Source organism: Macrotis lagotis, chromosome X (assembly GCF_037893015.1).
Source record: "Macrotis lagotis isolate mMagLag1 chromosome X, bilby.v1.9.chrom.fasta, whole genome shotgun sequence".
NCBI classification, from domain to species: Eukaryota; Metazoa; Chordata; class Mammalia; order Peramelemorphia; family Peramelidae; genus Macrotis; species Macrotis lagotis.
The window spans coordinates 551,635,071-551,649,220 of NC_133666.1; the positions used below are offsets into that span (position 1 = coordinate 551,635,071).

General features: G+C 39.3%; 1 protein-coding gene across 1 annotated transcript in view; it reads left to right on the forward strand.

The window, feature by feature from the left end:
* Positions 1–285: 285 nt before the first annotated feature.
* MTDH (metadherin) overlaps positions 286–14,150 on the forward strand; it is a 73,854-nt gene continuing 59,989 nt past the window's right edge. The window contains 2 exon segments of the mRNA XM_074200457.1: positions 286–645; positions 648–755. Of these exon segments, the coding sequence (XP_074056558.1) occupies positions 355–645; positions 648–755 (399 nt within the window). The 5' untranslated portion in view covers positions 286–354.

A 14,150-nucleotide genomic window follows, 5' to 3' on the forward strand; every position in this document is an offset into this window, starting at 1 on the left:
TGACCGCCGGCCCCGCCCCCCGGCCCGCACGGCGCGCCCGCCCGCTCGCCCGAGCCGCCATTGTTGAGCCGCGGGAGGAGGCCGGTCCCCGCGCCGGCGCCGACACGCCGCTTAGCGGTGGCCCCCGAGCGGCCGCCCCCCGGCCCTCCTCCTCCTCCGGGTGAGCCTGGCCGCCGGGCCCCCGGAGCAGCCCTGCCCCGCGCCCCTCCCCCGCGGCTCGGGCCGCGATGAGGTCGGCCTGAGCCCCGCGCCGCGCCGCCTCTCGCCCCCGCCCGCCCCGCGCAGCCCCTCGGCCGCCCCGCGCGCCCTCGCTCCCCGGCGGCTCGCGGCGCGGGGCCCGCACCCCGAGGGAAGATGGCCGCGGCGGCGGCGCGGAGCTGGCAGGACGTGCTGGCCCAGCAGGCCGAGGAGGGCTCGGCCCCGCTGCGGGAGCTGCTGTCGGCCGGCCTCTCCCTGCTGCGGACCGAGCTGGGCCTGGACCTGGGGCTGGAGCCGCACAGCTACCCGGCCTGGGTGATCCTGCTGGGCACGGCCGCGCTCGGGCTGCTGCTGCTGCTGCTGCTCGGGCTGGGCTGGGCCGCGGCGTGCGGCGGGGCCCGCCAGAGGCGGCGGAGCCCGGCCCGGCGGCGGGAGGAGGCGGCGGCGGCCGCGCCCCGGCCCCGGCCCCGGCCCCCGAGGACGGGGCCCTGCTGAAGCCGCTCAGGAGCGAGGACGCCAGGAAGAGGAGCCGCAAGAGACTGGCCGAGAAGCCCAAGGTGAGCGCGGAGGAGGCGGACACGTGCCAGGCCGCGCCGGAAGGGGAGACCCCCGCGGCCCGGGGCGGCGCAGCGTGGCCGCGGGGGCCGGGGGGCCGGCCGCGGCTCGGGGACTGCGGGGAGGAAAGCCTTCGTTTTGGGTCAGGTAGCGAATAACTTCTGGGGCGGCCCCGCAGCCGGGGCCGGGGCCGCGGCCGGATCCGGCCTCGGACACTCACGAATGGCCTGGCTGTGTGGCCGCTTAACCCCATTTGCCTTGCAAAAACCTAAAAAAAAAATTATGTAACTGTGTACTTGTAGCGGATTACACACACAGAGATTAAGAAACAAGATAAAAAAGTGTCGTCGTTCAATAAATATTTCCAGGCTGGGTTTAATCGAGCTTTAAATGGACTTTTCAGTAACTTTAGTATGTTTGAAGATTCTAAGTACTGGGAAAGACAAAAATTGGCCTCAAGTGAACTCATTTTTTTGTTGTTGGAATAGAAAGACAAATTTTTCATCTTTGAGTCTTATTTAAAAGTTGCCAGAGAGAAATAGATAAAATAAATTTTAATTTCCTCTTTGCCTTCAAAGGATATGGGAGATAAAGGGGATGGGGAAGAATTTGTTGTCTCGATTTTTTTTCCTGTGAGACTAATCCTCTTTGACATTTTTTTTTTTTAGAAAAGATACTGTGAGTAGTTCACCCTTTCTTTCCACCAGCTACTTTTACCTGTAAATAATCTGGCAAGCGGGGTTACGTGACTTAGCCAGAGTCTCACAGCTAATGAGACTTCAGGCCTGACACTTCATCCATTGCGCCACCTAGCCGTCACCTCAGATAAAGTCAGTACCACGTATTGACTTGTAATGAGACGAACCAGTATAATATTCATAGATGGATCTTGCATGCTAGGTAGAGTATATGTCCAATCCCTTCATTTTACACGTGAGGAAACAAGCTCATATTAATTAAATAATTTATACAAGGTCCTTTCAAAATTGTTTCTAATGTCTCATTTTTGTTTGATTTAGCTCAGTTGGACTACTACAATTTTTAAAATTTGTATATTTTACCTGAGCATACTCCCGGAAAATTGAAAATTTTACCGTAGTGTGTTGAGATGGAAATATTGGGGTTTTTTATGGCATGTTTTTATTATGACGTGTTAGTAAGAATTTTCTAAAATATCAAATTGTAGTCTCATTGGGAATAAAGGTCCACAACTTGATGTCACTCCATTTTAAGTGAAGAAAAACTAACTAGAGTTCATGCCTGAAATATTCTATACTTTTATCAAAACAAGAAAGATAGGGGTGGCTAGGTGGCACAGTGGATAGAGCACCGGTCTTGGAGTCAGGAGTACCTGGGTTCAAATCCAACCTCAGACACTTAATAATTTACCTAGCTGTTTGGCCTTGGGGAATCCACTTAACCCCATTTGCCTTGCAAAAAGAAAAAAAAAACCTAAAAAAAACAAGAAAGATATTGAATTTCAGATTGTTCAGCTTTCAAATGAGATGAATTCTTCTAAACTATATGTATTAAAAAACCATGAATTTAGAGCTTCCTTTGTGCAAAAATCACTGCTTCAAGGCAGATGGGAAGGCCTCATAGCAGAAGATATTGCATCTTTAATTTTTTTTCCCCACACTTGCAAACCAATAGCTATTTTTGATGTTGAACTATTTTAAAAATGCCAAAGACTTTGTTGGCAAGTACTTTTTTGGGTGGTCAACTATAGCTCTGTCTGCAGAAGCAGTTGACAGATTCTCTACAAGGATTGAATGTTGAGTTCTTACTGACAGAAAACAGGGCTGGTGCTGTGGAGGGATTTTGGGTTCAGATTTCTCAGTTCTTTCCTTTAGAATCTGAGCAAATGGTGTTCAAGATGGGAGCTTGATTTGCCTGGCATATACCACTTACTCTTTCTCTTTCAGTGTATTTTGCTGCTTCTCCTTAAGCTGATTTTCCTGCCCTGTGGATTGCAATTGGTTGGAAGTTGATGGGCCTGGCTGGCCTCTTCTCCATTGGTTACTGTTCTGGCCGATGGCTGTTGGGTCTGTGCTGGAAGTAGTAATTCACTAATAGTTTAAACTAAATAGTTTAGACATTTCTTCCATCACCAAACTCCTATAAAATAAAACCAACAAGCATTTATCAAGTGCCTACTATATATGGCAAACACTTTGTAAAGTCTGGGATTACAAAGATAGGGCAAAGACAGTCCAGGCTCTTTAGGAACTTAAAATGTAAGAGAGGAAACAAATGTAAACAATTATATTCAAACAAGATCTAAATGGGATAGATTGGATATCATTGACAGAAAGCTCTTGATTGGGAAAGGCCTCTTATAGAAGGTTGAGAGGACTTCTTTTCTCTTTTTTTTCTTTTACCAAGGCAATGGGGTTAAGTGACTTATCCAAGGTTACACAGCTAAGTAGTGTCTGAGGTAAAATTTGAACTCAAGACATCCTGACTCCAGGTTCCATGCTCTCTATCCACTGCCCCACCAAGGTAGGATTTTAGCAGGAACTTGAAGGAAGAGATATGAGGAAGCAGAGAATTCCAGGGATGGGGGTGGGGGGACAGTCAGTGAAAAAAATGCTTAACATGTGATAGAAACTGTGTTACAAAGATGAGAAATAAAACAATCTAGACATTGTCTATCAAAAACAAATAAATACAAGGTGATTTTGGAGGGAATCACTAGAGTTGGAAAGAGATCCAAAAGGATCTTATGTAAAAGAAATATTAGAGCTGAACTTTGAAGGAAACTAGGAATTCAGAGAGGCAGGGGTACAGAGGGTATACTCCTTCTAGGCAAGGAGAAGGTACAGAATATTACATATGAAGGTACAAAATAGGTCAGTTTACCAGGGAGAGAGTGCATGGAGGAGAATAATGTATGATATGGAGAGGAGGACCAGGTTAAGAATTCTAAATAAGAAATGAGCATTTGTATTTCATCTTAGAAGTAAATGGGGCCTAATGGAGTTTATTTAGCAATAGAAGTCAGACTGAGAATATCATTTTGACAGTTATGTAGATGATAGATTTAGAGAGGGCTAAGGGGAAATAAGACCACCTAGGAAACTATTATTTGAGGGAGAGGGTATAAATGGAAGGAATGTGGGTGGAGAGAAGGAGGACATTGGTCGAGATATTGTGTAGGTAGTGCTGTCAAGTTTTGATGATTGTTTTAGGGGTGAGGAAGAATCTGTTAAGATCAATCAATAGTGAATCTGGTTGATAGTGCCCCTGGCAGAAAGTGAGAAAATGTGGATCTCTCCTGCTGTGTGCTGTCTTTCCCCTTATTCTCATCACCAATGCCTACCAAAGTGCTAGAAGAGGGAAATCTATCGATGTATGTATGTAGATAGGAGACAATATGTCATGTGTATGTAACTTCCATACCAGTGATGTCTAACAAAAGCAAGAAGCATTTATTAAGAATTTATTTGTTGGGGGCGACTAGGTGGCGCAGTGGATAGAGCACCGGCCTTGGAGTCAGGAGTACCTGGGTTCAAATCCGACCTCAGACATTTAGTAATTAACCTAGCTGTGTGGCCTTGGGCAAGCCACTTAACCCCCATTGTCTTGCAAAAAAACCCCCTAAAATTAAAAAAAAAAGAATTTATTTGTGCCTGACACTTAGCTAAAATACTTGAGTACAAATATAAGCAAAAAGGTCAGTCTCTTTCCTCAAGGAGTTTTCATTCTAATGAGAGAAGATAACTTTTAAAAGAGCTGAAAAGTATGGAGAACTTCCTATTTAGGTAAATAGTGAAAGAAGTTCAGGTGGAGGATGCCTGGTTTAGGTCTGTTCTCAAAATGGAGCTTGTAGGAGGAACAAAACAATGGAAGAAAGGCAACAGAGTTGAGAAAGAAGGCAACTGAAGGTTGGTGGCAAAGGCTATAGTGTGAAATGTAGCTGGTATGAAGAAGGATAAGCCCTTCCTCAAAATGGGAAGAACTTCTGGGATGAACTTGCCATTGGGAGGAGGCTGCAAGGAGTGATTTGTATAGGAAACTCCAAGTGATGAAATTTCCCCTATCCACGTAGATTTCCAAGGTATCTATTCTGCAATTCATAGCACTAGAAATTCGCCAGAGTGGAATGAAAGATTGTGATTTGTCAAGGTCAATAATATTTAATAAAGGGGACTTTTAATCCTGCTCTTCCTGACTTCTGTGGTCTTCTAATGGTCATTTTGTTTGTTTCATTTTGTTCTGGGAATATAAATTTTTTAAATGTTTCTTGAATAAACTTTAGAGGAAAGGTTTTTGGTATTGGTTTTGTATTCCTGAGAGCTCTTATCAACATCATCAACATAAGCAGAAAGTCCCAGCTTCAGGGCTTTGAGTCAAAAATGGGAGTTTCTTTTGCTGTCTGGATATAAATTGAAAGATATATTGAGATTCTAATGCTTCCAGCATCAAACATAATTTCATGGAACACTGCACAATTAGTTACTACCCATTTCTCCATGGTATTGATTTTTTTTCCTGTCCCCATAGCAGTCTCTTATGTTTGAATAGCAAAGGCCCACCACCACTTTACATAAGCAACATATATGAACAAGCAGTCCCAATGGATAAGCAGTTTTTGATATCTTCATGTTTCCATTACAATTTCTTAATGCTTTTTTTCATTTCTTGGGATACCAGAGTTTTGAGCCTTTTTCACCTGGTAACAGATTCAAACCAGCTGCTGCCTTAAGAACCAAAGGTGTGACATTCCACAGATCCAAAGGAATTTCTTCTTTAGCAACATTCAGTAGTTCTTGTTGGTATTGGTTTTGATTTTTTTTTTGCATACCAAAATCCAAATACTAAAACACAAAACTTTTGTAAATCAAAATTTTGAATTTCATATGAAAGGAGATAATCACAATGAACTTAAAATAAAATTTCAGCAAGCATTTCTTAGATAATCAGTGTACTAGAAATTATAGTAGATGCTTTGCCAATGACTGCAATCTGCACTTAGTACGTACCTCTGTTTGTATTTGATAACTTTTTCCTTGTGTCTTTTTTTTTAATTTTTCGGATTTTTTTTGCAAGGCAAACAGGGTTAAGTGGCTTGCCCAAGGCCACACAGTTAGATAATTACTAAGTGTCTGAGGTCACATTTGAACTCAGGTACTCCTGACTCCAGGGCCAGTGCTCTATCCACTATGCCACCTAGCTGCCCCCTTCCTTGTGTCATCTTAGACAAATGGTTTGTACATTTTCTTATGCCAGTTTTCTAAAAATTAGGTCTATCCTGCTTGAGGGCATTGAAGTCTTGAAAATGTGTTTTCCAAGAGAGAGCCTGGTTATTGAAAATTCCATGGTTTGGGAGTCAGACTATTTGAGTCCATAGATTTCTTCTGACATCTGACTATAGCATATCACTTAACCCTCCCTCAGTTAGCCCTGGCAATGCTTGCATCAACTTCATTATCAATGTGTACATCCCTTGAAAGTATACTGCCAAGGTAACTAACTGATTCACAGGATTCAAAACTTCAATATTTGCTGTAATGGATGATTCCAGTGGCTGAGGAGCACCTGTACTCTCTTGGTGCTAATTGTTAAGCCAAAATTGGCACAAACAGCAATCAATTCTTACTTTGTTCCATCTCAATTTCAGAGGCTTCATTGAGTGCACAATCATTGTGAGGATCAAATGGGATATAATAAGTAAAGCAATTTGCAAACCTATAAAAGGATAGTGTATAAGTGTTACTATCGTGTTCTACTAAAATTTGTGGAATAATCCAAAGTGATATTTAAAACTAAAATTTAAGTGAACCCAGCTTTCTAAACTATTTTTTATAGCATAATTTCAAACTTTTCTTCAGAATCTCAGTTTTCCATTTATATTCATCAAAGGATAGTTATAATAGATGTTTGTTTCTTCCATCACCTGGACCTGCATCTTAGTACCTTTCTGATCATCCAAGGCATGGAATGTTCCTAAGGATTCTACAGCTTGAAAGTCAGTGCTCTAAAACTTAGGGAAGAGTTATATGAATTCATGCAGAGTGAAATAAACAAAATCAGAAAAACTATAAATGCACACCAGAAATAAGCATTTATTTAATGCTTAGTGTATGCCAAGCACTGTGCTAATTAAGCACTTTATAGATAACTCATTGGATCCTCAAAACAAAGGGAAGTAGATACTATTACCTCCTTTCTACAGTTTTAAGAAACTGAGTGATTAGATGACTTGCAACCAAAAGCATCTAAGATTAGATGAACTCAGGTTTTTCCTGACTTGAGATCCAGCTAATAACCCTCTAACTGAGGCACCAACCAGCTGCTTCAATGGAAATTAAAATATCGATAAAAGGAAACAGCTTGAGTAATCATCCTGGAGAATAGAAATTCAACTCCTTCCTTTCAGCAGAAAAGTAGGGGACTTAGAGGATCACAATGTATATATAACTGTATACAGTCAAAATTGAAGTTACCTGGTTGAGTGTTTTTCTTGGCTTTTTTTTTGTAGGACTAGAGTTGGAAGTAAGAGGGAGGACATTTCAGAAAAGGCTGGTGAAAAAACTATACATTAAAATGTCAAAAAAAAAGTAATGCTTGTATAGGCTATTCATTTGGGCAGAGATCAGTTATTCATATAATTGACCATAAGATGATACTTATTAACTTATATTTTATGCAGAAAGTAACTGAGATGGAAAGAAGTCATTGCTTCCCTTAGTCCTAGACATTATTCAAATCTAGTCATTATTCAAATTCATGTTCCTTCTAGGCCTCTGCTCTTTCCATTAGCCATGTAAGAGCTGATGGGTAGTGATCACCTTGATTCCTAACTCCTGTGAGTTTAGTTCATCAAGTATTTATTCCTTGCTACATGAAAGAAACTATCCTCTCTAATGCTATAAAAGGACCAAATAAGCTAGTTCACAACACTCCAAAGTAATTTAGAGTTCCCATGAACTTCTTTGGGCCTCAGTTTCCTAATATATGAAATGAAGAACTTTGATTTATTGATTTAGGACCCCTTCTAGTTCGTAAGTCTTTGATTTTTGATCCAAACCAGCTTTTTTAGGTAGCTGGAAAGTTGTGAGTGTACCAAAGGGTACTGTTGGAATATTAGCAAGATTTTCATGAGAGATTCCATTTTGTGTAAATTTGAACTAAAGCAAAATTTTGAGACTACTGACTAAAGCATTGTTCTGTGAATATAGATTTGACAAGAACAATAATTTATTTTGTCTGACGTACTGGGTATACTCATCACATTTGAAGTCTTATTCAGGACTAGGTTTCATTCCCTCCTTTATATTAATTTTATTCCCCTTCATAGTACTTTTCTCATACCTCTTGGCATTTATCACATTCTTTCTCAGATCATAATTATTTGTGAACTTGTCATGTAAGCTTAAGGACAGGAACTGTATTTTAGGAATTTAGGCAGTATAAAGTCTCGAACAAGGTCTTAAGTTCCATGATCAATAAACCAGTGAATGACTGAATATTGTAATGTTGAATCCTGGAAATCCAGACACTAAAGCCAGTGTATTTTTCCTTTTAGCCCCTTGAAAGGTAGAAAAGTGGTTGTCCAAAATAGTACAAGAATGTACATTGAACTCTTCTCCATCTCTAAGCTATAGTTCAAAGTGTAGACATATATTATTAGAGGAAAAGAATGATAAATTTAGAAGCTAGAAGAAGCCACCCAGGCTTCTATTTAAAGACGAGAAAAGTGGTTTCAAAATCACACCTAGAGGGTTTAAAATCAACTCCCTCTCCTTCTTACCCTCCCACCCCCCTTCCAAATCTAACTCTTTGCATTGTACCAGACAGACACCCTGGTCAAAGAATGGTAGTGCTTGTGTCATTTTAATAGAAAGTTGAACTTTGTAATTTCTGTATTTAATGTATTTTGACATAATTTGAGGTCGTTTTTCTACTTCTTGGCTTGCAACACAAGTTAAATGAGGCCCTAAACCACTCTAGAAGTCAAATGTTAATCTCTAAATGTACTTAATATGGGGTGGCTAGGTGGTGCAGTGGATACAGCACCAGCCCTGGAGTCAAGAGTACCTGGGTTCAAATCAGGTCTCAGACACTTAATAATTACCTAGCTGTGTGGCCTTGGGCAAGCCACTTAACCCCATTTGCCTTGCAAAAACCTAAAAACAAATAAATAAATGTACTTAATATTATGTATTCTAGGTTCTGAGCATGAATGCTATGGTTTAGATTGCTCAAATATAATAAAATTTCATTTTAAGCAGTTTATTTTGTAGATTTGAATAGAACAAGTATAATCAAAACTGCTAGTCTAGATTATAAGACAATAATGAAACTCCTTACACCATTTATCCAACTATCAATTAAGTTTTTTGCTTCCTGTTTTCTAGTTAATTGCTACTACTACCAGACATTAAAGGAGTGAACTACTGTATTTTTGTTGCTGTCCTGGAAATGTTCTTTTATTTCAACTAAATTGAGCCTCCCTTAAATCATCTTGTCCAACACCTGTGTTATCAAGTTAAAGGGACTGATGAGAGAGTTTAAATGACTAGGAGCCTTCTTAGCAGAGTAGTATCTGTTGGAATTTGCATTTCTGGCATAGTATCTAGGAACTCAGGCTTCTTAGAAACTTCTAATCATGATGGCAGCAGTCAACATTTTATGAGAGAACAACACACAGACCCACAGGCTCATGGAACAGGAAAAACCCAGTGGAAGGGGGGAATTGGAACAGTCCTGCAATTTAAGCCAAAATTCTTTATATAATAATAATTAAAATTGCTTTTCTATTTTTTAGGATTCTTTCTACATCATTTCATTTGATTCCTCACAGAATCCAATAAGGTAGATGCTGATGGGGGACATTGAAACTGAGAGAGGTTCTATCACGTGCCGGGGTCACAAAACTAGTAAATGTTCTTCACAGGATTTGAACCAGAATCTTCAGAACTCTTTCTTTGCATGCTATCCACCTAATCACCCCACTATCCATTGATCTCAGTTGAATGTGATGAGAGAGAAAACATATCCTTAAGGAAGAAAAATAAAGTATAAGAGATAGCAACATTACATAATAAGTTTTTTTTTTTCCTGAATTGAAGGTAATAGTCTTTGGTTTTTGTTCAAACTCCACAATTCTTTCTCTGGATACAGATGGTATTCTCCATTGCAGATAGTCCAAAATTGTCACTGGTTGTTGCACTGATGGAATGAACAAGTCCATCAAGGTTGATCATCACCCCCCATGTTGCTGTTAGGGTGTACAACGTTTTTCTGGTTCTGCTCATCTCGCTCAGCATCAGTTCATGCAAATCCTTCCAGTCTTCCTTGAATTCCCATCCCTCCTGGTTTCTAATAGAACAGTAGTGTTCCATGACAAACGTATACCACAGTTTGTTAAGCCATTCCCCAATTGAAGGACATTCACTTAATTTCTAATTCTTTGCCATCACAAACAGGGCTGCTATGAATATTTCTACAAGTGATGTTTTTACCCTTTTTCATAATCTTTTCAGGATATAGACCCAGGAGTGGTATTGGCTGGATCAAAGGGTATGCACATTTTTGTTGCCCTTTGGGTGCAACTCCAAATTGCTCCAGAAAGGTTGAATGAGTGGTGATTGTACTTTTAAAACAAGAAGAATTGAGTTAGAATCAGATGTCAGGTTTAGGTGTAACTCAGATTTTTGTGGTCAGTGAATTTTAAAAAAATAACGACTGCATTATAATTTGTTTTAATCCTATGTATTTTTAAGTTTCATGTATTGTAAAACTTTACTTTAAGGAGTCCATAGACTTCACCAGGAATCCCTGGATTAGATGATCTCCAAGGCTACTCCCAAGCGGTTTATGGGGGGGGGGGGTTATAAGCAATTCAAAATCAATTAGTATCTACAATGTTATGCACTATATGCCAGATGAATATAGTTAACATAAGTAATTAAAGGAAGTTCACTAAAGTTCCTTCTCTGATACCTTCTCATGGCATGCAGATGAGGCTATCTTCTTAAAGGCTTTGCCAATCGGAACACGAGGTCTGTGACAGGTCTTGGCAAACTAGAAGATCTTAAAGAATGGAGCTAATGATAAAGACTTTATGTCTATTGTCTCTAATTTAGCATATTAGTTTTGAAAGACTCATTACAGAATTGGCCACAGACAGACAATGATGAATTTTTTCATCTCAGCTTCTCAGATTATAAAGTAATAAAGTGTGGTCTCTGGCAGGTACCACCAATCTGAAAAGTTTTTCTGTAATAAGCTTGCTGACAGACTTCTACATAGATCAGACAAATTAAATTCTGAGTGTCTTATGTGCTACATACTTAGGGACCAAAAGTTATTCCTAAAAATGGTCTATCTGCTAAGGTGTGGAGGAATTGTGCTCTGTACTTGGTGTTTCCTGCAGGCCTTCCTTATAACAAGCATCAGATTGAAGTCAGGGAGGAAGGGAGTTCTGAACTGCCCTTGAGCACTTGACAGATCTTCAAGTTCTCTTATTGTGAAGTATTGCCTCTCACCTACCAGCCCCTGTCCCACTTTCTTCTCTTCTCTTCCCATCCCACATCCCCTTCTTCATCTCAGTTGAAAAGTCTACCTAGATATTAGTCATCAAAACAAAATGTTATGAAGAAGTAGCCAGACCTAGAAACTGAAGTTTCTGTTGGTGGAGAGTTGTATTGCCTGCTCTGAACTGCATAGTCTTTGGAGAATCTGCAAATTGAATTATAGAACACCAGTTTTCTCATCTATATACTTTGCCAACAGTTTTTAACAACTACAGGTGAAGTCTTATCTGTAATTATAAAATATCCAGATTTTTATTGTGGAAATTTTAAAAAATGAATTAGAAAACCATTAACAAAATGAATATTTATATATATGAACAGAAAATAAGAATTATATATAAAACAAATGTCATATAGATTGGTCCTTTTAATAACATTAAATTTAGAGCTCAAATTGCCCTGCTTATGGAAAGAACATGGTGTAATAGTGCTAACCTTGAAGACCTGGCCAGATTTTGCCTCCGTTTTTAGCTCTGTGTTACTGAGTAAGTCACTTAACAATGCCTTCTTTTCTTCATTTATTAAATAAAGAGGTTGGACTTGATAACTTAAGGTCTCCTAGTTCTAAGTCTATAATTCAGTTTGTCTCCTTGACTTCACTTTGGACTTCTTTATATATATATATATATATTTATTTTATAAAACTTCTTTTGGAGGCTTTCTTGTTCTTTCATCACTGTCAGTACTAACCAATTACCTATTTCCCCCGAATCAAAGCCTAACTTTATTGAATAAGCATACTTAAACAAAACAGATTTGGTCCTGTTTGGGAATGCGTGTCCCATTCTGTATCAGCATCCCTCACCTTTCCACCAAAATGTGGGAGGAATGCTTTCAACCATCAGTATCCTGGAATCATCATGGTTCTTAGAATTATCAGAGATTTACATCTTTTGAAATTGTTTTCCTTTATAATATTGAGGTTATTGTATAAAACAAGTCTTGTCTAGTTCATCTAGGTCTAAGTTTCTTATTTCTCACAATGCAATTAATATTCTTTTATCTATATATGTAATGTGTTAAATCTTTCCCTAATTTAGGGGTTACTCACTTTGTTTCCAGTTCTATATTCCTAAAAAGTGCTTTATAAATATTTTTTGTATATCCTGGTCCTTTCCCTTTTTTTGGTCTTTATCAGAGGTTCTTTGGTTTTTGGTGTTTGCAAGGCAATGGGGTTAAGTGGCTTGCCCAAGGCCACACAGCTAGGTAATTATTAAGTGTCTGAGACTGGATTTGAACCAGGTACTCCTAACTCCAGGGCTGGTGCTTTATCCACCTAGCCTCCCCTTTATCAGAGGTTCTTAACTTAGAATCCATGAACTTGTTTTTTATAAGTCTTTTAATAATTATTTCAGTATTATTGGTTTCCTTTGTTAATTCTTGAATCTTAAGAATTTATGAATTATTCAGAGAAGGAATCTATTATAGGTCTCACCAGATTGCCAAAGGCATCCATTGTCAAAATAAGCATTAAGAATCCCTGATTTACATGTTATATTGTCATTAATTTTTCTAAGTTTAGAAAATAATCCTTTGATAGCATAACACTGAATATGTAAATTAATTTTGGTAGTATAATTTTATTAGTATGGCCCATTTTGGTAAAGACCATAGTGGTATAATCCATATAGTTCTTTTTGTATCTTTGTAATTGGATTCCCAAAGAGTTTATAAAATCTCTAGTAATTTTGAATGAAATTTTTTTTTGTTGGGTTTTACTGGTAATGTACAGAAAGGCATTTACTTTTTTGTGGCATTAATTTATATCTTGCTATTTTATTAAAGTGACTTTTTCCTATTTTGCATTGAATCTCTAAAACCACCATTTTCAAAACATTTTTTTTTCATTTCCTGTACTTTTTTTTTTGCTGTATTTCTGTGTCATAAAATTAACAGTAGACATCCTTGTTTACCCCTTGGTCTTAGAAAGACCTCTAGTGTTTCTCTATTTATAGAAGATGCTAGCTCTTAGGTTTCTAAAGATACTATTTACTATATTAGGGATTTCTCATTTATTTCTGTATTTTCTGCTGTTTTGTTTTAGACATAAAACAGGGTTGTATTTTGTCAAACTTTATGCATTGTTATAATCTTGGGTTTTTTTCTCCTTGTGATTATTATTGTTATCTTACCTCATTGTGCCAACCTTATTTTTCTGGTAAAAATAATATGTAAACTTTTTTATTATAGTTTTTTTCTTTTTTAGTTTTTGCAAGGCAATGAGGTTAGGTGGCTCGCCCAAGGCCACACAGCTAGGTAATTATTAAGTGTCTGAGGCCACATTTGAACTCAGGTACTCCTGACTACAGGGCCGGTGCTCTACCCACTATGCCACCTAGCTGCCCCATATGTTAAATTTTAAATTTAGCCTCTGTAGGTCTTAAGAGTCAACAGTCTTGATGTTAATATTTTATTAAATATTTTTGCATGGATATTCATTATCACACCAACTGCCACCCACAAAAAGGGCAAGTCAGCTTAGTTGATGCAGTACAGTAGCCTGGGGGAGAAATTGGAGGTTTCATGTACTGGTCAAGTCAGGCTACCACCACTTTGTTGACCACCATTTCTTTTGGGAGTAGATTCAACAACCTGGAGAATAACGCTATTCCCCAAACCACGAGATCTTCCAGCACAGCCCTCATAGCTATCATTGAGAGAAGAGGGCATTGTGAATGAGCCCATATTCATCACTACCAGTTATAGCTGCTGACCACTAATAGGTTGATATCTCTGAGATTATCAGTATGGCTTCTAGCTCAGCCCTTACAGCCATTTAATGTCAACTCCCACACTCAGAGTGGGCATGTCAGACTTACTGAAGCATTGAGGCACCTTGAAGGGCAGAAAGGA